Below are 27,116 nucleotides of genomic sequence, written 5' to 3'. Positions count from 1 at the left end.
ATTTAAAATGTTTTGACCACAAGAGATGCTCCTTTGTGTGCGTATGGGAGCTCAGATTTTTTTTGATAATAGGACGTATTCAGTCCTTTATGTCAGAATAAATGTAATCCTATATCGTTTAACGACGATTTTATGGACCTTGAACACAAGTCAAAATTTTTATGGGGCGATATTTAGTAAGAGATTGCCGGTCACACGTCGAATTTTCAGACGAGGAAATGTGATAACCCGAAAGTTTTAGATAAAAAAAAACGTGGACTACTTTTCTTTATTTCCGAGTTGACTTTATCTTTTAGAATCTGATAAACTGAGAATGAAATAAATGTAACGTATTAATAAACATCACAGTTTAGTCAGTTCCTGTGTATGCATTATTCACAAGATTATTATTAAATATTCTATAGAGATTATGTTAACACTAGCAATTATTAAATAGCTGTTGCTTTCTTTGTGGCGTATAATAAAGGTATGGAAATCTCGTTCGCTTACGTAATAAGATACATAAAAGCTAATCCGATCATTCAAACTAATTAAGCTGCAATCTTCGTTCCAAGATTTACTTGAGAAGACTGGCATTTGTGTTCGACTTTTTATTAAATTTGATGCTTGTTAAGCATAAAAAGAGTACAATAATTAACTTTAATTGATTAATTAAATTTGAAAAGTTTAGTAGGTACCTGAAGCCTTTTTACACTGAGCTGTAACCCAAAAATAGTTGTTATAAGCTATGATAAAAAAGTCATGACAGGTGGTTACGGAATAATTGCTTAAAACAAAAATAATCCTTTTATCATGTACACAAAATACTAACTTTGATTTCAATCGCTGTAAAAATCGATTTTTGTTGTTACAATTTTGGTTTGAAATGCAGTATTTCTCCTATTAACGGAGAGATCGATATATGGAAAAGTTAGATTAAATGACAATGGTAAAGTGTCATATAATATCCATATTTTTTAAATTTAGCATTATTAAGTAAGTCACTTTTATAATAAAATGTAAATGTTTGATTTTAAAAAATATAGAATAACACCGAAGTGACAGTAAATGGCGTAACACTGTATCAAACTCAACTTGCTATTAAACTTAGCTTTTATAACATAAAAATATCTTAAATAGTATTATGAAAACTACTGTCTGTGTAACAAAGTCCGGAAGACGAGGAGGATGTGACTATTTTCACTAATATAAAACAATTCTCATCTTTTGTTTTGTTTTATTTTTATTATTATCATTCCTCTTCGGGATCATTATTTTACTATTCTTCGTTGTGTCTGCGGTTGTAATTAATCCTAACAAAGAAAACATCATGCTTATAACGCTGTAGTGTTTAAAATATAATAAAATTTTCACAGCAAAATTTACAGTTTGATATATACAGTGTGAATTAATAAGGGTGGATTTTTGAACATCTCATTAATTACTCGAAGTGGAAAAGAATCTGAAAGACATCTTAGATCAACATTTACTAAAATTGTTTTAAGCTGCACAGCGTATTGTACTTTTCGGATGCAATATGCAATTTGTTTTTTTTTTATTATACAATTGAACACCCTATATTTACTTTTTGAAATTACGATACAACTTTACCAACTTATTCCACTTTTCTAGAAATGGAAATGTTCGTAAAAAAATCGCAATAAATTTTTGAAATTTGTGTTCAATATTCTGGCGACAAATAAACAAAATTATCTGCTGTGTTACAGTAAAAATGAAATTGAGTTTTGCTCTACAGTGTTTACAAAAATTTTTAAAAGATTATGATTTTTATACATATCCATATCTAAGATTTTTCATACAAAACGTTCTTCCTATAGTCAATTTTTGTTTTTTTTTAATATACAGAGTGTATCAATAAGGAGGCGGTCTTCGATATTGCAGTAATTGCTAGAGATAGAAAAAATAAGGTTAAATACCAAATTTATATAGTTTTTTAGTAGTTTATACTCTATGCAGAGTTTTCGGTTTTTGAGATATAGCGTTTTTTTTTTTAATAGAACATTTTACATATTTTTAGATACTCTAATTGGCCTCGTTATAAGCTTGATAATATAGTTTATTTTGAAAATTCCGATACAACGGAACGTTGCCACGACATTCCACTTCCAATATCGACATTTCAGTTTCGCCGAATAGGTTACTCCGTATTTTCAAAAAATTGGTTCAGCAATTTTTTTAACCATTTTTTCGAGTTCTTCAAAGGTCTCTTAACAACCTACCATCGACCTTATTCGTTAATTTTTGATCAGCCTGTAGAATGTTCCATTAAAAAAAAACTAGTTGCATGTTACGCCTCAAAACAGAACACTCTGTATAGTTGAAAATAATTTTAGTGTATGCTACCGTACAACTTTAGTCGCTAACCTTTTTTTTATTTTCAATAATAATTAATGAGTATGGAGGAACGCACTTAGTGACTCACCCAGTATATATTAACATATCAAAAGCAAGAGAATAAAAAAATTAAGTAAGATTCAATAATAAAATACAAGAGTTTTGTTTGGAAAAAACTAAGACATGAATATCTGAAAATTATTTTCTATTTTATTTACACCGTTCAAAAAAAGACATGAATGGTAATACCCAGGAATAAGTCAATTAATACAGAAATATATAGTCCTAGTTAAAAAAAAATTGTAGATATATTGCGTCATAAAAATAGAAATAGTTGAAAAACTGTACAAGTTTGGTATTTGAAGGGACGTCCGAAGATAATTTAGCTACTTTCTGTCGAAATTAAATCAACTCGATTTATACCATATGATCGAAAAAACTATTGTAGTAGGCCCTGCAATTTATTACGTCCCGAACCTAAGCTAAGAAAGTATAAATTGCCACTTTCATATTTTCTCGACGTGTCACGACTTCCAGAGTACGAAAAAAGTCGTATCTCGTTTCCGCCTGTCTGTCTATCTGTCTGGTGTCTGTATCCATTTTTATTAGGCACGTAATCTCCAAAACTACCAAACCAATTGTTGTCAAATTTTGTATGTGTATTAGGAATATCATATATGTAGATGGTTAAATGTTAAATAAAATTTGCCTAATTATTTCTACCACCAATGGGGTGACAATATCTCAAAAATTTATGACGGTAGTTTTTTTTAATTCCATAAAATAAAATATTCCTGTATTTGTGGTGTTCGAATCCGTGTCGAATTTTCACCCTAGACACCCAAATTTTTGGAAAAAAATTCAAATGCAAACCCGAATGCTCTGAAATCTTGTAAATAGTTATGTTAAAGTTGTTGTAATCATGGTAAATCGTCAAACAAAATTTATTCGTTTATGTTCTCCCAAAAAGCTGATGACGTCATCTCAAAATTTTGCCGAATAAATCCTCTGCGAAATATGCAATAGTTTTTAGAATTACTTATACAGAGTGACTCAAAAAATTAATGAGAGTCAATTTATTTTATTGATTAAATCAGGAACTGCAGAACCGAATGCTTTGAAATCTTGCACACGTTTTAGATTTATCGTAAGCATGGTAAATGTTTAATCAAAATATATCTGTTTATCCCCTTCAAAAAATTGATGACGACATCTCAAAATTTTGCCGAATAAATCATACCCAAAATGTGCAAAATATAATCAGTCTATTCTATCATTGCATTAAAAATTTGTAAATTTCTAATGCAGGGTGACTCATAATTTAATGATTCAGTTTATTTTACTGAAATCGGGAACGGCTCACTCCATTTTCCCGAAAATTTGGGAATACAATTGTGATATCATTAGTATTACGCTGCATCTATTTAAGTATAATCAAATTGTATAATTTTTCTAAAAAGCTGACTTTGTTTTGTTGTATGTACTTCAGGGGCGGGGGAAGTTCTGTCGAAATAACCTTTGACCATTTTTTTTTAATAATGATGTTGGCAACACTAAAGTTCTTGTTTAGTTTGACACTTACGCCCAAATAATTGCCAAATAAGGGTCACTTTTTTCACTCATATTATTGTGTCTATTTGCCCCATTTTTAGTCATGGGTTTGTTCAAAATTAACCAGCAAGGATGAAAACAAGTAGGTAGTCTTTAGTTTCTAACTTTTAATTTTTCTAATGTTTTCATTTATTAAAGAATTACAAATTTTAGTTTTCTTTATTCATGATAGATTTATACGATTTAAACAGGGTGTTTACTAAACATGCGACAGAAATTCAGGGGGTTATTCTTTGGATTACTTTAAGACCACTTTATTAATTCAAATCATATACAAAGATTCTGAATTTGCAAAAACTGCTGAAAATGACTATGCTAATAGTTGTTAGGATTTTTCAAAAATATCAAGGCTATTTCCAGTTTTACTTTATTGCGCCTTGTATCTTCGAAACAAAGTGTTTTCGAAAATCATTCAAGGACAACAATTTTAATAATCCAAAGAGTAACCACCTGCACTTTTGTAGCGTGTTTAGTAAACACTCCGTATATAGGCTCCTATACACCTTCTTCTGTGGTTACGCCTACAAAAGTGAAAGGTGAATTAATAGTGAAATGTAAGTACATATGTAGTATTCTACTTGAATATTTAGAAAAACCGGTAATTTCAAATTGTTTTATAATAAATTTACTTAAATATTTGAGCAATAATTCTGAGTCTTCGATTTTTTTTTATATCACGTCAGAAAAATAAGTTATTTTTAGTCATAATTAATCACAAAAAGAAGAAACATAAGTGAAACACATTTTTTGCATTTAAAACTGAAACTATGAGAAATCGTAAATAAATTATTATTTTACTGATTTGGAGAGTAAAATGGAAAAAATCAGCTTACAGAAGCAGTTAATCATTCCATTAATTAATTACCTAATTAATCAATCATGAGATCAAATTCAGTTTACTTTAATTATTATTAAGTAATTTGAATTAGCTAAATATTTAATTTACCAACTGTAAGCCGGCCCTTAATGTAACGGAGATCAAGAAGTTTTCAGGTTAGTGTAGGCTATAGAAATATTTCACATTTCTTTGATTAAACCGTTAAACCTTATAAAAATCAATGTCAACAAATCAAAGATGTTGAAATCAAAGTAGAAAGCACGATTTAATCTTGAAATAGGAATTTAAATCACAAGTTTGAATTTTGTGCGTAAGGTTTAATCAAAGAAATGGAGAAAATTTCCAAAGCCTACCCTAATCCGAAAATTTTGTGTTCACCCATTAAATTAAATTATAAATCTTGTATTATTCAGTATCTTTGGCGCCATTATACACATTTCTTAATAGTGTAAAACTGACTGTCGATTTTATGAGCAACGGTATATTTTAAATTACAAAAAAAATCGGAAGCCTCAATAATAGTGCGGTTGTAAATGGTAGATGGGTACAGTGGAGAATAAAATTTGACAATTAGTTCATTGATAATTCCGACGTGGTGGCGACGTCCAAATCCGCACGAAGGATCCTGTAGTTTCTACAGTTTTCGAGTTGGTCGGTTGAGGCAACTAGTGTCTAAAACTGTGTACGGCTTGCGAGAACAACAGTCAAAATAGCCGAATTTACATTCAGTACAATTTTAGCAGCATGGTTGTAACGGATGATTGTGGCAGATTTGTGCCCTCAGACATTCTCGGTGTTATATTAGATTTCCCATTCTCGCCGCATACACGCTTCAATCTGAAGATAGATAACATCTGTAGGTTTGAGTGTCACACCTATAGCCTGAAAGGGTATGGATTCGCTCACATTCAAGCAACAAATTGAGGCACAATAAGCAGGCACTTTAGACTGCTCGGTTCCGTTCAATTCTATTGAGTAGGTGTCGTGTGGATGACATCGGACACCTGACCTGCACTCCACATTCCGAGTGCCCTTTTATTCAGAAATAAAGCCCAACGGGAACATCCTTTCAAAAAAATTAGAGGCTTACTTCCCCGATTAAGTATTTTCATATGTAGGAGGCTTTCCAATATTCGCCGAGTGGGAGGAAATTCCAGAGGAAAAACGTTTCTTAAAAGCAAGTCACGTGGTCTAGAGACACAATAAAACACAAGGATTTAATTAAACTTATTCATCTCGGCAAAGTAGGAGGATATTTAAGCAAAACTGCATTTAATTAAGAAGCTGAAATTCTTCGCATTTTTGACATAATTAAGTTTGCGCCATCATTTATTTCAAATGGCTCAATTCCCACCAACTTCTTCATTACGCAGAAGAAACGAAACACCTAATTGGAACATTTTGTTTTCACCACCCAGAGATAATTTTTGCTTCGCCATACTCTCGTAATGGAAAACCACTTCGTGTGTTTACACTTAAAAAAATACACAACTACATGTATGCGTACGAGTATCTCTTTGATTTTCTAAATTAGTTTGAGTTATACTTCCTACCTGAAAACTGTGCAGCAACAAAGGTCGCACTGAAAAACAGAAAGCCGCTAATTACATAAAGAGTGAAACGTCTTTGTGTGAAAAAAGTAATTGGAAGAAAAATTTTCCGGTCATAACACATAATTTAGCAGAAGAACGCCCTTATAGTCGAATATTTCAACTTGTAACATTTTCTCGTCTCGGAATAACGTGTAAAGACTATCGGTGTGTTGGAATTATGTGTAAATGTGGTCGAATTTAACCCTTAGTAAACTGCATTGACAACGTACGCGGCGCCGAACGGCACTCGTTGGAACTAATTAATTATCGAGTCGCAGTTAATTACTACCGTAACGAACCCTTTCCTCTCTGTTGTTGCCAACCGTGTGACGACCTGCAACCCCTTTACATTGCCTTTGTTTCCATATAATTTAATTTTCTACATATATAGATTCCGCAATGTTCAAATGTCTACATAGCCAAAGTCCACAACGAATTTGACTGAATTTATGTTACATACTGTCATATTTAATACATTTGTATGGTTGTGATTTAACGGCAGCGTTTTGGTCGTTTTTGGTTTGCTTTGCTCTTAGTGTAAAATTCATTGTGACTACTGCTGAGGGTAATAAAAAATGTCTTAATATTTTTCGGAGGATTTGAGTAAATGAGACTTTATTTTTGTTTTCGGATTTTTTTTGTTAATGCAGCCTTGAAACCATTTTTTTTTAAACAACATTTGAAGTTTTATTGAAAAATTAATAACTGAACTCTTTCCAGGAGACTTTATAATTTTGAATATTTGTCTTTGATAGGATTTTCGTCTTGTTAGATTACCGTCAATCTGAAGGTTCTAAAAATCCATACCTATCTTTCATAGTGTTTTTATTGCTCTCTTGCTAGATACATATAACTAAATATATCTAATAAATAATTTCTTTAAAAAACTGTTCAAAACAATAGAACTGTAGTCATAACAAGCTCTCTGAGAGAAATAATCTACAATCTCGGGGTAGTGTCTTAATTTTAAAACAATTTGAAAGAATATTGAAATTAATAGAATCCCAGGAACTTGGGTCTCTTGTTTTTAAGAGAATTTGCAAGAATCTCAAGAACTCCTTGTGTCATGTTTTTAAAAGAATTGGAAATTAACGTGGGGAGCTCCTGGTGTCTTACTTTTGAAAGATTTAAAAGAATCTCAGAGGCTCCTGGTTTCTAAATTAAAGTAAAAATTGAAAGAATTTCGGAGGCCTCTGGTATCTTACTTTTGAAAGAATCTTAAAGAGTCTCTGCGACCTCTGGCGTCTTATTTTTGAAAGGAAGTAAAAGAATTTCGCGTTTCCTAATGTCTTGTTTTTGAAGGAATTTAAAAGGACGTCATGGACCTCCTCTGGCTTATTTTTAAAATATTTTGAAAGAATGTGGAGGTTCCCTGGTGTCTCATTACAAAAAAAATGAAAGAGTTTTTGGTGTCTTATTTTGAATGAAATTGAAAGAATTTCAGGGACAAGTTATTCTTATTTTTAAATTTTTGGTATCTTATCTTTGAAAAAAGAATGTCGGAAATTCCGAATGTCTTGTTTTTGAAAAAATTTAAAAGAATTCCATCGACCCCGTCTGTCTTATTTTGAAAGAATGTCAAGATGTTTCAATTTCAAAACAATTTTAAAGAGTCTCGGAGATTTTTGGTATCTTATTTTGAATGAAATTGAAAAAAATCAGAGGACCTAGTTTTTGAAAAAATTTGAAAGAATGTCGGTCAGTCCTAGTTTCTTAATTTTGACAAATTTTGAAAGAATCTCGAGTGTCTTTGGTATCTTATTTTTGAAGGAAGTTACAAGAGTGTCGGAAGTTCCTAATGTCTTGTTTTTGAAAGAATTTAAAAAAATTCCGTAGATCTCGTCTGTCTTAGAGAAAAGAATTTCAAGGTGTCTCAATTTTAAAATAGTTTGAAAGAGTCTCGGAGATTTCTGGTATCTTATTTTGAATGAAATTAAAAGAATCTCAGGACCAGTTGTACCCAGTTTTTGAGAGAATTTGAAAGAGTTTCAGGAACCCCTTTTATCCTGTTTTTGAAAGAACTAAGAGAAAAAAGTGGGAAGCGCCTGATATTTTACTTTTGAAAGAATTTAAAAGAATCTCGGTGATTCCTGGTTTCTTAAATTTGAAAAAAATTGAAAGAATCTAGAGGGAGGGTCTTTGGTATCTTATTTTTGAAATAATTTTAAAGAATCTCCAAGGTCCCTGGAGTCTTATTTTTGAAAAAAGTAAAAGAATCTCAGATATTCCTGATTGTGCTCTTAAAAGAATTTCAAAGAATCTCAGGGGCCACCTCGGTCTTATTTTTTAAATAATTTGAAATAATCTCGGGGAATCCTTGTCTGTAGTTTTTGAGAGAATTTGAAATAATCTCGGGGCCCCCCTGTGTCTTAATTTTGAAACTATTTGAAAGAATTTTGCAGATTTCTGTTATCTTATTTTTGAAACAATTTGAAAGAATCTAGGTGAGCACTTGTGTCTGATTTTTTTTTAAATTCGAAACAATCTCGGGGTCTCTTTGAGTCTTAATTTTGAAACAATTTGAAAGAGTCTCGGAGACTTCTAGTTTCTTATTTTTTTAATATTTTAAATTAATCTCAGGGCACCTTTGTCTTTTGTTTTCGAGAACATTTGAAAGAATCGGTTGCCCCTGATATTTTATTTATTTTTTTTTTTTTAAGAATTTAATAGAATCTCAGACTAATGTAGTCTAGGTATTTTGTATCTCCAAGACAACATTTCTATTTATTTGCAGCATTCATGTTACCCGTTTTTTGCTTTGTTTGTCATCTTTATTTTTAACATATAATAATTAGTACCTAGCAGCAACCCTTGTGTTAAAAACATAAAAAGAGTAGAATATGAAATATTTAGTGATAAGAATTTTTTCGTTTTGTTTTTTTTTTACGAATGACTACTTTTTTGTGGACGTTACATGACCCCTAGAGTACGAAACAATACGTTCCCCATTTCCACTGTCGATGATTTTGTTTATAAGTTCAAATCTGTCTGCCTGTCTGCCGTCTGTTCGCCGTCTGTGTCGTGTGTTTTCGTAATATAATGCGTTCGAATCAAAGACAGTGGCGGAGTATGATACATTAACTAATTTGGAAAAACAAGCTCTACAAGTTTTTTTTTTCAACTACGATTAGTGTTGTCACAATTTCTAGAACGTAAATGTCCCTTTTGTTGTCGTCTCTCTGTTTCTTGGCGACTGATAACCTCATATCTCAAGAGCTTTGGAAAATTTTGTTGCAGTTTTTTTTTTAATATATTACTTCAAGATTATTTTATAGAGGGATCCTAGTCATTCCCTACAAAAAAATTGATAACGTCTGTGTTTTAATATTTATTTATCCTTTAACTTTACACGAAAGGGTTATTAAAAAATATACACATGATTTTTTATGTTGATAGTTTTAGAACCTCCACAAGGGAGTTTTTTGAAATTTTCCGAAAGATGAGTGTAAAAATATGACTTTTTATGTTATTAGGTAATATATTAGCGTCAGGTAGGAAAATATTGTAAAATTTAATAGAGTCCATTTGGAAAGTAACTAATTTCACGTTTTTCGACGTTTTACAGGTCCTAGACTGTCTGTCGTCGTCATTTAACGATTTTTAGACAAATAATCTTAAAAACGACTAAGCTAATTATTGTAAATTTTTTAAAATAGTTAAAGAATATCATGCAGAAAATGGCAAGACGTTACCCAATATTTTGTCTAATTATCCCCACCAACAATTTAAATGACGTCACCTCAAAAAGTTTCTAAGTAAATCCTGCTTAATATGAGTGATATAACATGTTTATATACCGTCACTTATGCAAAAAAATTTGTGGAAAAAAATTCAAAATTGTACTACACAATTTTATAAATAAACTCAAACAGTCGGAAATTTCAAAATCGATTTTCTCAAATTTGAAATACTAATGCAAAATGTGTAGAACAGTGAAGTGATTGAATTAAAAATAACGAATTTGTCTATTTTTTCAAAAAATATGTTAACACAATTCGTAATTACAAAATTAATGTATTTATTCCCACTAAAAAATTTATAACACAAAATTTTATTTAAAAAATCTCACTTGAAACATTCAATACACGTATAACATGTTTCTTTACTCGTGGTTGTTTTTTCTTTCCTTTTAGCTACAGTTATTTTCGTCAATAATTATAATAATAAAGAAAATCATTTCTGGTGATACAAAAATAAACTATTTTTGACTTTAAATTACTATTAACGTATTATGATAATGAAGTCATTAGAAACATTTATAAAACTAATTCAAGCAATGTAATTCATGACTGACTTTGAACTACTGGTATTTACCAGCTTAGTCTAAATTCGATTTGGTCGGATTATAAACTATGATATGCAAATATATAATTTATAATTGCACTTCATTAACTACAAAAATTTCTTGACCATCTGCTGCATTTTATTCAAAACTTTTTCATCTCATCAAACTCCGCAATTCAGCATTGTTTGAACCAACAAGTACACAATAATTGCATTAAATTAGGTCCTACTACTTTATAAATTAAAAAGAAATGATGATTGGTAGGTAGGTGTTATGAGTGTTATTTTCACCAAAAACGTAGCCCCCATGTTTGGCATCAATCAACCATCACACATACACATCATGTCCACTTACGGAGCACTAATTTTTTTAAATATATGTGCAAGAAATTATAGCTTATGGCGTTTTAAATAACCTAGAATTTTTTCTTTAAAAACAGACTTGGAGTCGCAATCAATAGTCTCGTCTGACGCATTTGTCTCTTTATTTGCATCGCTTCAGCAGCTAGCATCTGTGAATGCATAACAACGACCGTGTAAGTGTTGGTTATAAAATTACCCTTTTCCTGATTTGCGACCTGGAGAGCACCAAATGAAATTCCAAATTAAGTAACGCTTGTAGTAATTAAGCCTCAAGATAGCTTATTGTTGCTGCAGCTTCCAGAGGTGCTGTATGAAGGAGGACTTAAAGCCTTAGTTTCAGTGGCGGCGCTGTAAATATATGTGCCAAAATACCTCACATTCCCACCATTATATTATTCTTGTGTAATTATGTTGCATTGTATCGAAGTTGGAGAACATAGCTCTTTGTGTTTTATAGTTATCTAGTAAATTGCTGATGCACTATTCTTATCTTGTACGCAATCACGTCCTGGAGGTATTTGGTGGGGATAATAACATGGAACGTTCGATAATACAACTAATTTTAATAATAAGCATAATTTAAGAGTAGGTATTTTCGTGTTTTTTTTTTTTGTTATTAATTTAAATGAGTCGTTTCTAACATACTTCTATATGTGTGGTTTATGAATCCGCCAGACTTTACCTCAGACATCCAAATTAAAAAAAAAAAAAAACCGAAAGTGTGTAACAGAGTGACTATGTTTGTGTTGCTGAGTAAAATTGTTGACTTGAAAAATGCTTGACGGGTGTTACATTTTTAACTTTTAAAACCGTTCTAACATGCAGATTACAGGCCACGTACCGAGGCTTATTTTTCTTACGCACACAAATCGGTATCCACATGCCACTTGTAGGTATGTGGAACGTGTGAAAAGCCCACGACATGTCAAGCACGGGGGATGACGGGGGCACTTCCTCTTCTAACAATTCAGTGGCACCGTTTAATTTTATTTTCACAGACAGAAAGAGAGGTGTCCGTCTTCTGCACGCACGTTTTATACCTGTTTACTACGGGTGGCCCGAAACTCCGCATCATACTTTTTAATTAAATCATCCACTCTTCAAACAGATGGTGTTTATAGATCGGCCCGCAAATTAGTGGTATTGGACGTGAAAATTTTATTCTGTTTCACTTTGAGAATGGAATTTGATTGAATAACCAGATATGTATTCGTTTAATAATAAGAGAATCGAAGTAACATGATCGGTGGCAGGCAGTAGCTTACTGGGATGAGTGGGATACACAATGCCTCACCACCATAAATTTTGTATGTAACAATAAGATCTGTGGTGTAACCAAGGGGCCGGCGAATGTCAAGAGCTGTGTTAAAGCGGCAGCTGATCACTCTAATTTCACTTATCTGGCTAATTAAGTTAAAAATTATTATTTATACGGACAAGTGATCGTGGCATAACGCGCAATCGACAAAAAACGTCCTCAAGTTGGTTTCCGACAAGCAAGCGGTATGAGAAAGAGACCTTTCTTGTCCAACGACAATTATGTGTTGATTTATTATGCAATATTTTATCATGCATGAAATATATTAATAAAACATCCAGGAAAATAATATGAGTAACAAATAAAAATTGTACAAAACCTTAAAATTAGTGTAACAAAGATAACAAGCAGTAAATTAATTAAATTGAATATCTGAAATGCATTCTACTTTTCTTAAAAAAAAATAATTTTATTACCAAAGATTTCAAGTGGGCTGCTATAAAACTACTTCAAAAGTGAACTATTTTAGAATCACACTCTGTTTGTATTCTAGACCTACAAATATTTTTTTTCACTAGCAGCCTGGACGCATGCAAATGTCGACTCATTTAGTGGTAGCAAATTCAACTTTTGCTACCACGGGTTCAAAAAGAAAAATTGAGGTTATGTACGCAATGTTTGATGTGATTATTTCTTAAAAAATGAACAAATATGTGCTACAAACATTACTTGAGTATACGCATGGTAGTTGGTAGACGGTAGAAGATAAAATGATTAACTCAGCGACAAGTATAAACGGTTTTCTTTGTGTTGAAGATTTAGATCAAGTTTGATTAGAAATCGAAACAAAATCATGTTGCGTCAAAAAATTGAACGTTTATTTTTCAGTTTATTGTCTTATTGTTTCTACTAGTGAAAAAAATAGTATATTAACCACGGTTGCAAAGCCACTTCTAGACCTCGCACTTAGAGCCCTCGACGCTGCGCGTCTCGGGTTCTAATTTGCGCTCGGTCTAGAATGCTTGGCTCTGCAACCTTGGCTAATAATATACTATTTTTTGACCTAAAATCGTTGCAGAAATATTTCCATTAGAAGAGTATATTCAAAAGTTCACAGAGTTATAAAAAACTTATATTTTATGGTACACAATAAAAAATAACTTCAGAAAATTATGAAATCTTCTAAATACATATTTAAAGTAAGTAATTCTTTTTGAATGCGAGTGGCTTTTAAAATTAATTATTGTGTAAAAATCGTAAGTGTTCTTCTTCCTTCTTACTTATCATTTGCTTACTCTTAAAAAACTGCAGATTTCCCGATTCCGTATGCTTGTCTGTGCTCTACAGTTATTAGTCTGTCGTCTACCAGTTGAAAGTATTCAGAGTTTGGTCGTTTCCACAAAATCATCTCCAAATTTTGTTTTACCGGATCTTTGTAAAAGATCATTAAGTTGGCTGTAAAATTTTGTGAATTTTGCCGGCTCGTTGTGATGATTGTAATTGTGATTCGTAGCTTGTTGCAAATATCAGGCATAACCTAACTTTCTTAAGCTTGTGCTGTTGGGTATGCAACCAATAAATTCAACTCGAATGACAAATTTGCTATCTATCTCATAATAAATGTAATTTAAAACGTGCACCTTATGCTGTGGTTCAATAATTCACTTCTTTTTACTTTCTGAGCCTAAGGAAGTATTGCATAGTTTTGGAAATTTTATTCTACCCTATAAAATTTTATTGACAATAACGACAGGGACATTTAGCAGTAGTTGTACTCATAAAATAATAGTCATTTTCGTTCTTGAGTAACCATGTTCCCTGTCTGAACCTGGATTATTCTGCATTCTAACATCTGGGGATTACCGGCACGCGACTACTGTCCATTTTGTTATTGCCAATAAAATTTTATAGGGTAGAATGAAATTTCCAAAACTATAATCAAATTCATTGAACGCCTCGCTGCTACGACGTTTCATGACTTCTAAAGTAGGAAAAAATAGGTCTCTCGTTTCCGCCTGTCTGTCCGTCTGTCTGTCTGTCTGTCGTCTGTCCTTTGCCTAATCATCCCCACCAACAATAGGATGACATCATCTCCAAAATTAATTTTAGTAAATACTATTTAAATTTTATAAAATAAGATACTCCTGTTCTTGTGATTTATGAATCCGTGTTGAGTTTTGATCCCATAGACATTCAAATTTTTGGAAAAGAATTCAATATTTTATAAAAACATTTTGCAATTAACTTTGAAACTGCAAAACCAAATACTCTGAATAATGTTATCGTAAACCTAGTAAATCGTTAATCAAAATTTTTTCGTTAATGCCCCGCAAAAAGTGATTACGTCATTTTACAATTTTGCTAATAAATGTTCTTTAAATTTTATAGATTTGCAAACTCCTGCATGTATGTGTGTTTTATGAATCCATATCGATTTTTTACCCTAGACATCCAGATTTTTGGAAAAAACTCAAAATTTTATAACAACATTTTACAATTCAACTTTAACATTTTAAGGTTATCAAAAGCATGATAAATCATTAATAAATGTTTGTTCATTTATGCCCCCTGAAAGACTGATGACGTCATTTTATAATTTTGCCAAATAAATGTTCTTTAAATTTTAGAGAATTACATATACCTACATGTGTGATTTAAAAATCAGTGTTGAATTTTTATCCTAGATATCCAGATTTTTGATAAATCATTAATCAAAATTTATTCGTTAATGGCCTCCGCAGAAAACGATAACGTCATCATCTTACAATTCTTTCTAATACATATTCTCTGAATTTAAAAAAAAATATGCTCCTGCACGTGTGATTTATGAATTTGCGTTGAGTTTTTATCCTTCCCATCCAGATTTTTGGGAAAAAATATAAAAATATTGCAGATATTTTAAGGTTATTGGGAAATATTTAATCAAAATTTGGGGAAAAAACTGAGTAAGGTTAATAAATGAAACAGTCCTCTTCTCTACGTTGAGGAGAGACAAAATCAGTCAACTTTCATTTTATTTTAACCGCTGATTTGCCAATAGTCGATTTTTTTTCGAAGTACCATGAACATAAACAGTTGAAGTTAAGTACATACTGAGCAATTACTACATTTTCCCGTTGATTATCTGCTTTAAATAATTTCATATTGTGACTGCGGGGGTGTTAATTTCAATGGTTTCTACTTTATACATATAGGTTATCACAAAATGAAAATTGCGAAATCAAATTTTCTAATTTTTTAAAGAAACTGGGGATTTTTAAAAATTTACATTTAATACAATTTGTCTTTAAAAATGATTATAAGTATAATTTATTTCAAGACCTTTTCAAGGGACTTCACAATTTTGGTGAGAACCTGACTAAAATTAAAATTTATTTTTATTATTTTTATATTTTCTAGCAAGGTGATGATGTCATTTAAAAAATATCAAATAATTCTTTACTGAAAAATATTTTGTAAATAATAAAGGCTTTAAAATACCAAAATATATTTCTCACTGTGGTATCAATTCCAGAGCCACGTTTGATACTAGAATCATTTTTCAAATCTAAAACCATAAAAAAATTACTAAATAAATCTTGTATGTCAAAAAGTGATTTTATCAACATTTCTAGGTGGTCTTTGGAATAAAAGGCATGTCCTTGATAACACCAATTTGCGACGTGTTAATTTTTTTTATGGTAGATATTACTGTTTTGCATTTAACTTGACACTGACAAATGTGTGGTGTACGCACCCCGGATGCACATACGTTTCTAAACTATTAGCCTACCTAGAAATTTGACGATTTTGGTTAAATATTACATTATATAGTTTCCCCAGTTCTAATTCTGTTTTATGATGTGTAAAAGTTAACATCCTTAACAATTGATTACTACTGCCGGTGATGGGACAGTCATAAATAAGGATTTAATCACACCGTTACCATTATACAGTACAATGATTAAATTTATTTTATGATAGTACCCCATTGTGTAAAAGTTAACTTCCTTAACCATTGATTATTGCTGCCGGGTGATGGGACAGTCATAAATAAGGATTTAACCACGCCGTTACCATTGTACAGTACAATGGTTAAATTCTTATTTATGACTGTCCCATCACCGGCAGCAATAATCTATGGTTAAGGAAGTTAACTTTTACACAATGGGGTACTATCATAAAACCGAATTAGAACTGGGGAAAATATACATTAAGCTTTACACATTTATCAACATCAAAAATTTAAATTATTTCAAAAGTTTATTTAATAAATTTGATTTCCAATATACAAGGTGTACCACTAAGTTCGCCTCTCTCGGTACCTCGTTAACTGTTATAAAAAAAAGTCTAAGTACCTATAATTGTACAGATCTTTAAGAGAACCATGTACTAAAATTATTTTCAATTATATAGAGGGTTCTGTTTTTTAAGCGTAACACTGGACTTAGTTTTTTCAAATGGAATATCCTATTTATTTTTATATATTTTATTTACGAAATTCCGATGCAACGTTGCCAAGTTTTTCAAATTTTCTTGAAATTTTTTAACAACGGAAGGGTCCACAAAAAATCGCAAAAGGTTATTTTTAAAATCTGGGTTATGCATGTTATGATTTTATGGAAAGATATAAGTGGAGATGGATACGAGCTTTATTGCGGTTTATTTAGAAAAAATTGGTTTTAATATACAGAGTATTTAACAAAAAAATTATGACGCAAATAACAATTTTCAGACATCGATATTTCAGTTTTTTCAAACAGAACACCCAGCATTTTACTAGTTCATTTTATTCTGTTTTGTTCTCTTTCTTTTTTGTTAAGTATTTTTTATATTTTAGTTTGAGAGTTATTGCAGTTTTTTACTTTTTTAAGTAACTCACCGACATATTGGAAGAAAGAGAACAAAAATTATAATAAGATGCAGTAATAAATACAGGGTGTTCTATTTAAAAAAAAACTTAGTTTAATTTTTAGACCTCCACTTTATAAAAAAATATATGAATTATGGTAACTTCAGAACACTATTCCATGTTAAAATTTTTGCCAAAATAAAAAAATATTTAAACGTTTAAGAGTAGGGGAAGGCAGAGCAAAATAGGGTAGGTATTGATAATTTTATATTCGATTATAAGGACGGAACCTATTTTGTCACTGGTTCTAACTTATCTATCAAATATAAAATTATAATTCATCGAAATCTAGGGATTTGTCATAATTGTTGCGGTAGTTGAAACTATAAAATTTACGTACACCCTTTGCCATTCCGTATATATAGGTACATACGAAAACTTTGAAATAATATACCCATAAAAGTAATAACGAATTTTCCGGATAATCCAGAAAATTGTAAACCCCTTTAATCCGCTCGCGTTTCTGCCAATTTTTCCAGCAACTTTTCTATTCAGCTTGTGGAAAAATAAATAACATTGCCAATAATTACTCGCCGAATGTCTGCAAACTACGAATGGTCGTTCACATTGTAGACACGAATGATCCGTTGGTGACAAGCGTACAAAGCTACGTGCCCAGCAGGGGTTGACGCTGTTTCACGGACTATACGCACCCCGTCTTTAGCGAAAAAGCGCCCTTATCCACACCGGACATAAAGCGCAGGAGCGCTTTGATTAAAATCTTCCAAAACCCAACGAGTCCGCAATCGAAAATTTCAAATTGGACGAACGCATTCAATCAGTGTTAATTGAGTCATTTCGATATTAGGCTAGCATTTATTTAAATTTAATTTTGATTATTTTTAGTTCGGTGTGTCTCCCGTAATGAAAATTTAATCTACATGGAATTAATAAGAGAAACCGTGGCAATTTCCAACAAAAACTTAACGAGTGGGTAGTAAAGTGACTAGGCGATTTTTTTACCACAATTAGTACAATAACTGACGTGCGCAGGGCGGAATTAATTTGATTTCCTTAAAATAAACAGGAAACGATAAGTGGATAATTAATTTGTTGCTGCTATCTTAAATAACATCTACCACAATTATTATCGCTATGTAGTTCGTGTTCGATAAGATCTATTAAGAAAACGAATTGTTTGTGCTCCCTAATAATCAATTAATTATCTTGTTAACGCTGCTACAAAGAGTGACAGGCTTATAGTTGGAAACTGAATTAATCTTTTAAAAACTTACTTTTAATTTGCGGGACTATTATTGTGTCGTTAGTAATAGATATGCTGTTGCAGATTTAACCAACAGCAGCATGCATAATGAGGATCAATGGCTCATTATGGTATGATCTGAACATCAATACTAATTGGTAATTTGATGTGGCCCTGATTAGATGATGAACCGAGCTATATCCGTTATCCAACTTTGCACCTCTTCATATCCTGTTATAAATTCGATGCCCACTGAGCAAGAATATTGAAATTAAATTTGGTTACGTGCACCAATTTCCCAGAACCTATATTATCGTTGCGATGTATTTTTAACGATTGGGCTACATATTCGTAATTAGCAAATAATAAGTAGCTATCCATATATGTATCATAACAACCATATTATAATACGAAGAATGAGAATAATAATAATCATACTATCGGTACACTAACTCTGAGAAACATTTCTAATGGAGAGGGAAAATTATCACAATTAAGTATAACTCTTTTTAATGCGATCTAGTTCAGGTTGTACGAGAATATTAAAAACTTAAAGTAAGTAATTGTAAAACAAATTAATTATTACATTGTAACAAAACTCAACAACCATTCCAATTTTGCGCTTAAAAACTGGTAAACTCTGTCACAAATATGTATTTGTAGCAAAAAATATACACTTTTTTAATATGTAGGAGTATAAAACAATTTTCTAATTATTTTCTTATAAAATGTACATACAAGCCAGTTACCGTCGGCATCAGTAACTCATTCTGTCGACACGGCCCAGGTTGAATTGCCTACCTACAAAGAAATTCCAAATAGAACTAAGATAGGTATATTAAACTAAACAACAAATACTCTTCACTTTTCATCACACATATCTATAGGTTTTAAATTTTGTAGAAATGTGCAATGTCTTCAAAAATTAAAAAGAAAAAACTAGAACTGAACTGTTTCATCTTTTATAACTATGACAACGTGATAATCGCGATTAGTTAGATGAATTTATGTGTGAGATACAATTACTTTTCTACATAAAACTATTCAGTATGTGTAATAAAGAATTACTGAAAAGTATGCTCATGATTACGTATAAGTACTATTATTATTCTCATTACTGAGCGTGCAAGGATATTATTCAAGAATAACAGCAATGTGTAAATTAATGTCTATTCAGACGCTTGTTTAAACATTCGTTTTGTTAAAATGAACATATTTTGTCCTTCTGAACACAACTAAATAATCTAGGCACAGCAAGGTTTGTTTTTCAACGAGAATTTTGAGATAGCACCATGCAATTCTGGTAAGGATAAAGATATTAATTTTAATGTGTACATTGTCCACTAATTACAACGTTACTCTCAAAAAACGAAAGTCACACGGTTCGTTCCTCCTGGAATAAATCGTCAAATAAATAGCTTCGTATAATAATTTTACATAAAATAAAAAGCATCTGAAGCCTCAACGTCATCAGTGTAATCTTCTGCAATTTTTAAAATAATTTTAGTGTTTTGTCCCAATTGCATTGTTTCAAAAACTTAGTAGATTTTTAAAGTACTAGTCAATGAATGAGCTACGCAATTTTAGTAATAAAATTTTTTGGGTGATTCACGATGAATTTTCGAATAAATCCTACATGTTTTCTTTAGAAAATTTGTATAGGTATGTATATAGCGTTCATGATGTGTAGCATTAAGTTAGATACTTAGGTGTCAATAGATACTGATTAATTTTAGGCTCCTTTTGTCTCTGACTGCAGCCCTTTATAGTTACAATATTTTTTAGAAATTGTTAAAAAAAAATGGCTAATTAGTAACTACATAAATATATATTTTTTATATTGATGATATTATAATTTTACACATAGAAATTCTTATTTCGGTATTTTTAAATTAACGAAAGTATGCCTTGGCATATAAAAATAAGTTCCTCTACTATGATACAAAAAATTTGTATTATTTCTGAAAACTACATAGTTCAGGCAAGTTCGCGACATTTGTTTGGATGTTTCGTTTATTTAAATTTTTGCTCTAGTTAGCCACGACGAGTGCTAACGTAAGCGTCATGGCCAACTAGAGCAGAAATTTAAAAAATCATCCGATATTAATTTCGGAGGCTTCCACGGTCAGAATCAATACATGATCGTTTTCCGAGTTGGAACCGTGTAAATTGAGTTACGTTTCGCACACTTTCGTAAGTGGCATCTTCAGGAGCAGGGTTAAGAATAAAACACTAGTACTTTTTAAAAATTAGGGAAGCACTGTAGCGTCATATGTGATATATTATATTGATAAATCACTAAAAATAAGTTACGAAAAAATATGTTACCCGTTTCCGTCTGTGTCGATTAGACGGATAAATTGGGAAACTACTGGACCAATTTTGTCAAATTTTATATGTCCGTTAGGAATATCCTGCAGATGGTTAAACGTAAATATGACTTAATCATCTCTACCAACAATGTCACCACAAAATATTGCATAATAAATGCGATTTAAATTTTATAAAATAATTATGTTATACTTCTACATATGTCGTTTATGAACCCGTTTTGATTTTTTGACCTAAACCTCCAGATTATTATTATCCTTAAAATGCAAAGAAAAGACAAATCAGTTAATGATAGAAACTTTAGTGTTTAGCTTAAATCTGAATCAGCAGCTTTATTAAATTTTAGATTAAATATTTCTAAACTTGCAATTTGTATTTATTTAGTGATAACATAGAACAGGGTGGAAAATATCCACTCATTTTACTAAAATCAACAATATACAGAACAGAAGACCTACTTTTCTATATTCTAGGAGAGTTACGAACCACGTTAAAAAATGAAATTAACCACCGTCTAGTTTTTCTAGTTTAGTTTCCAAATAAGTAGTCTACAAGATCATAAAACTAAAAAAAAAATATGTGACGAATTTGAAATTATTTTATAACGTTCTTAGTACTCACTTCATTGCGAAATGTCAACATTATGTAAGTATTGGTCAGTCAAAATCCCCTACTTGATTTTTAATGAAAAAAAAAAATTAAGTGGACATCATTTGATTTTATTAAGCTTTTTTCACCTGTGGACGAATCAACGTAAAATATGAAGACAGTTGTCGGAACCCACGTGATATAATGACTTCAAAAATTTTCACTATACAGGGTGTTATTGAAAAGTACGTACAACAAAATTGATAGTTCTTCGTGAAGTCTAAGAAGTCTGAAAAACTTATTTTTGTTATCAAAATTATAAGGGGAAAATTAACCCTCATCCAACCTTTTTAGACGCTACTGAAGGATAAATAGGTAAAATTAATTTATTTTAGTAAATCCTAGCAACTGTAACAATAATAAAATAATAAGAGATCCTTTTGTTGCTATAGAAACGAAAGATGACGTTTTTATCGGAGGCGTATGTACGACGAATTTGGACATAAATTTTAATAATTTTTATCTCTAAAAGGAGGACACTTTTACGTGAACTTTTTTTTTTAATTTTAGCACCTATACTTCGAGACCAATTGCCGATTTTACTTTGTACGTACCTTTCAATAACACTCTGTATATATATTATCTTATCACTTATTTACAACAACATTAAGATCGAATTAAATTAAACTATAAATTAAAAAATACCACTACTTAAATATCGAGAAAACAATAAAAACACAATCAAAAGCACGAATTTTTGACAGTTTGTTTTTTATCTCTACATTCTCATCTTAAACTTTCAAATTGACGGTAACCTAACAAAACGAAAGTTCTATCAAAGACAAATCTTCATAAATACTTGCTGCCTTTGATCATATTTTTCTTTTATTGCTCTTTCGGTATACATATAATCACACTATATCAGCGAAATAAACAACAATAAAAGTACTTAACGTTATCTTCGAAATTTTAGTTTATCTTTTTTGAAATATCTTAGTACTTGGAAAAAAACCAAAACTATTTTTTAAATATAAATTTGTTTAATAATAATTTACTGGGTTGTCGCCATTAATTTTATAGCGGCAAGATAAAAATTCTATCAACGACAAATCCTCAAAATAATATGTTGTTTAAATTTGAAAAACAAGTAATTTGTGCATTTTACAGTTATTATTTATGTTTTAATCATAAATCCGTTATACAGAGTGGTCAAAGAACGGCGTACTAACTCACCGGTATATTAGTCCCTATGTCAATTTGACGTTCAGTTACAAAAACAATATATGGATTTAGATAGTCGGATAAAAAAATGTGGAAAATTAACCACTCTTGCCAGATTTATTCTGAAGAATTTTTAAGCTTTTTGAGATAATATAAAACAAAGAAAACGATGAATAAAGAACAGATAGCTATAAAATGATTTAGAATAATGAAAGTCTGATGGATTTGATACACCCAACACTAATTAAAATATTGTGAAATATCGAAAAAGAAAATTAAAGTTTCAAGGACTATGTCTTCTACATTTGGACTGAAGGATTTTTTTTAATTATTTCTCTATGCTCAATAAACAGTCCTTAATAACGTGTCCTAGAGTTATAGTGCGCCATTTTTTCAGCACCCGGTATAAGAAGTATCATATTTTTGAAGTAAAAACACGATCAAAGGCAGTCATGAATTTTTGGAAGTTTGTCTTTGATCTTTACATCATCAACTCACATTTTCAAAGTTCTATCAAAGGCAAATCTTCAAAAATACATGGCTGGCTTTGATCGTCTTTTTGATTTACGGCTCTCTCGATACAAACAAAACACTTCAGTTCGAAATTCAATTTTTAATTATTTATTAGTTGGAAAATAAAGCAAAACTGTTTATTAAGTTTAGATTAGTTTAGTAATTTATTGAGTTAACGTCATTAATTTTCTAGTGATAAAAATTCTATCAAAGACAAATCTACAAACATCTTGGGCGTCTTTGATCGTGTTTTTTTGTTGCTCTACCGATATTAATTCACAAATTGGTACAAATTTTAAAAACTTTAATAAGTTGTGCATTTTCTAGCCACTGCTTAGGTTTTAATAAATAAATCCTTTACACAGGATGGTCAAAAAACAACGCACTAACTCATCACAAACCCCTATATACGTCAATTTGACATTCAGTTACAAAAACAAAATATCGATTTAAACAGTCAAATCGAAAAATGTGAAAAATTAAACACTGTTGTCAGATTTATTCTGAACGATTTTTAAGTTTTTTTGTGATATTATAAAACAAAAAAAAAGATGAATAAAAACCCGATAGCTATAAAATGATTTTGAATAAAGAAAGTCTGATGGATTTCATCTACCCAACACTAAAATATTGTGAAATATCGAAAAGGAAAATTAAATTTTTGAGAATTGTTTTAATTATTTTTCTCTGTTCAATAAACAGTTTTTACAAACGTAACGTAGAATTAGTGCATCATTTTTTGAGCACTCGGTACAAGGTATTATATTTTTTAGTTTAACAAAATATTCTTTCATTCTTCAAATTATTGCAAAAATTATAATTTGTCTATAATTTATATAAAAAATTTACCTTATTCTTAACCTGATGGAATAAAAGTTAAGGAAATGCAATCCAATAAAATTTGTGTAATGTTTTATAAACACACTGTATTTTTGCTTACATAGAATACGATAATGCAGATGTTTCCCTTTCCATTCGTTTTTTAACGCTTTTGTGGGTATATATCTAATTTTTGAAACTAACGAACACAATGCTTCGAAATTTATATCGTAAAAGAATAAAGCTATCAAAAAACCTATGATGACATTTAAAAATACTTCTCCAATAAATATCTTATTTAAACTATGGTACATTTACATATAAATAAAATAAAAAAATCTACATTTTAAATTTAAAATTAACCAAGAGAATATTTCCAAAATCTTAAGCAAATATTACACAGTTTCGAGACTACAGTGTATTATAAAGTAGTATAAAAAAAATATTAAATACATTTTTACTGAGATACTCAATTAGAATTTTGTTAACAGTTTCAATAGTTTCTTAAAATTCTGAATACACAGTTATATTATTTTTAGTGTTACATTGTACATATTCCTATTAGATACTCACTCCCATACGAAAATTGATGACGTCATTAAAAAACATATTTAGTAAACTTAATATATATTTAATGCCAATTTACTTTTAATGTTTCCAACTATGGAATTATCTTAAGGAATACTTTAATTAAATTATACTTATTTAAGACTTTCTCTAAAAAAATAAAAATGTCGTTATGTAGGTAATCAGTAGGAATATCTAGACAGAGAAAAAAAAGTGACTTCACTTTCCTTTGAAACACACCTAATATGTTCTCCGTGGCGGTTGAGAAACAAGGAATGTTTTAAGAAAATTACTTCACACAATTTTAATTATTTATAATTAGAAAATATTATAACTTAATTATCATTCTTTTCTGAAAAATGTTTGACATAACCAAAATTTCAGATCTTCAGGCCAAATGTTTATTTATACAACAGTGTAACATAATATAGGCAATAAAAAAAGGCCTATAACTTATAAAATTCGCTCATGGTTAAATTAAATTAGTTGCATATTATGTATAAACACATATCCGCATTTATTAGCTGGCAAATATATAAATTTTAAATAATCACTGTTTAATTATTTTGGCATATACACGGTGGAAATAAACATGGTGTGAATAGCTAGAAACGTCAAAAATATACGTTGAATAGGTTGACAATATTATTAATATGTAATACATGTAATAAATAGATACCATGTATAAGTATATTATAAGTAACTAATCATAATCGGTAAAACCTTTATGAAAGAAATTTAAAAAAGAATAAATGAGTAAGATTTTTTTAACTTTTTGTAATTTTTCACAACATATCATAGTTGTACAACAGATTCCTTTGTAACCGATTGTAAAAAATAGAAAAAATAAATCTTCTGATTTATAAAGAAAAACTGTATGGCTGTATTTCATGTGTCACATGTAATAATATGTTAGAAATAACAGTCCTTATTATATTCTTTCGTATCTATTTTTCTTCAAACATACATATAATATTGTAAAACCTGAGTAGATAATAGTAAATATTCAAGACATGTTTACAAAATTTCAGCCATTAAAAAAAATCGAACAACACCCATCAGGCCTACATTTTTTTTGCCCAAATTTAAATAGATCAAATTCCTTTGTAACTTTGCTTTTATTTATTAAAAATCGAGTCATAACTACCTAAATGTCCAAACTCACCCGGCGCCGCGCTGGCCTGGTGGCCCGTGAGCCCTAACACCGCCGCCGGCGAGGCTCCCCCGGCGTTGGCGTTCATGCCGGCGGCGGCGGCGATGTTGTGGGGCAGGAAAGCGGCGGCGACGGCGGCCTGTGCGTTGAAGTAGGCCATCCGACTCGCCGCCATCGTCATGTGGTGGTGGTTGAAGCCGTGTTCCGACGGAAAGCACGTAGGCGCTTGCAAGTGGCGTTGCGGGTAAACATTGGGGGTTATGGCCGACACCGCCGCCGTGGGGGAGCGGTGCTGGGAGTCGCTCAACCCCAGCAGCTCCTGGATGGCGAAGGGCGATCTTTGAGGCATCGTCTGGGAGGGTTTGTTCAGAATACTCGGCGCCGTCACGTGGATGGTGTTCTCTAAACTGTCATTGTTCATTTTATTCGAATTTTTAATTAGCGTCTCTCATGTCACTTCGTTGTACTGAAATCACGGGAAATTTAAACCGGACACATTTTGGCGCGCTTTGGGGTTTTCAGTTTCAGCAAGCGTTCATGGTCGAATGTTGGAGCAAACTGACTACTCCAATTTGAAAAACGACTACTGCGGCTTGCCTAACAAAGATACTCCCTAATATTCGCCTGAAAAGGACCCCTTGGAGGAGGCGTGTCCTGAAATCTACCAATAAACCACCTGAAAAGCTTGTGCTTATTGGTATGCGAGCGGAGTGGGATTTTGGGTTGTTTGGGAAGTGTGGGTAAGGACTAGTTTGGTGTGGCGAGGGAGTCAATAAGGCGGAGTTAACTTCGGTATTGTTGGCGGGATGGGAGCTTTAACACAGATGGGTTTAAGGGTTAAATTGGGTCGGCACGTGATACAATTAATGTCAAACAGTTTACACGCTTAATTAGTAAAGATGTGTTCAATTATGATAATTGAAAGCGATTAATTGGCTGTGACTAATCCGGACCTTGTTTCATGTCATGATGTAAAACAGCATTTTAATCACCTAATTCACATCAATAATATCTCTTAAATTCAATAAAAAATATTTTAATATCTAATTTTCTTTTATGTATCTAGTTCATTTTTAAAAAATTTATACAATTTGTATTTTTTTTTGCCAACTGTATTAAGTACATTTATTATTAACGACTAGGTTCATTTTAAACATTGGTAGGTATTAAATATTTTTTTAATTATGTGAACTTGCTCCAGAACAAAAAATTGACACAACAAATTTATTATTCAAAACACTGAACTTTTTTTCGGGAAGTTCAATTGAAAACACAAATTTGCCAAGAAATATAAGAGCAATTAAATATTTCCATTTTTCGATTTTTTTTTTTTTTTATTTATTGATAGGGTAAATGTGTACAAGAGTGCGCATATGTATAAGAGTACGCACTGATGATTTCTGCTTATTAGTGCCATCTGGGTAAGATGAAGTTATACCATTCACAATCAAATGCTAAACTTGAGATAAAGGTGCAACAGTGACCTGTATATAGTTTATAGTTTGATCGTACTGACGATTTTATGTTTACGCGTTGTGTGGATGTAATT

The 27,116-nt window shown here is 31.1% G+C and overlaps 1 protein-coding gene across 1 annotated transcript in view; it reads right to left on the bottom strand.

Moving 5' to 3' along the window:
- LOC135128327 (visual system homeobox 2-like) overlaps positions 1-26,124 on the bottom strand; it is a 129,478-nt gene extending 103,354 nt beyond the window's left edge. The window contains exon 1 of the mRNA XM_064055240.1: positions 25,580-26,124. Within this exon, the coding sequence (XP_063911310.1) occupies positions 25,580-25,988 (409 nt within the window). The 5' untranslated portion in view covers positions 25,989-26,124. The remainder of the gene's footprint in view (positions 1-25,579) is intronic.
- Positions 26,125-27,116: the final 992 nt, after the last annotated feature.

Source organism: Zophobas morio, unplaced genomic scaffold (assembly GCF_036711695.1).
Source record: "Zophobas morio isolate AGI-343-1 ecotype UQ-CSIRO unplaced genomic scaffold, CSIRO_AGI_Zmor_V1 ptg000002l, whole genome shotgun sequence".
Taxonomy (NCBI): Eukaryota; Metazoa; Arthropoda; class Insecta; order Coleoptera; family Tenebrionidae; genus Zophobas; species Zophobas morio.
The sequence above is the reverse complement of the archived record's forward strand: the minus strand, read 5'-3'. Positions and strand labels throughout refer to the sequence as shown.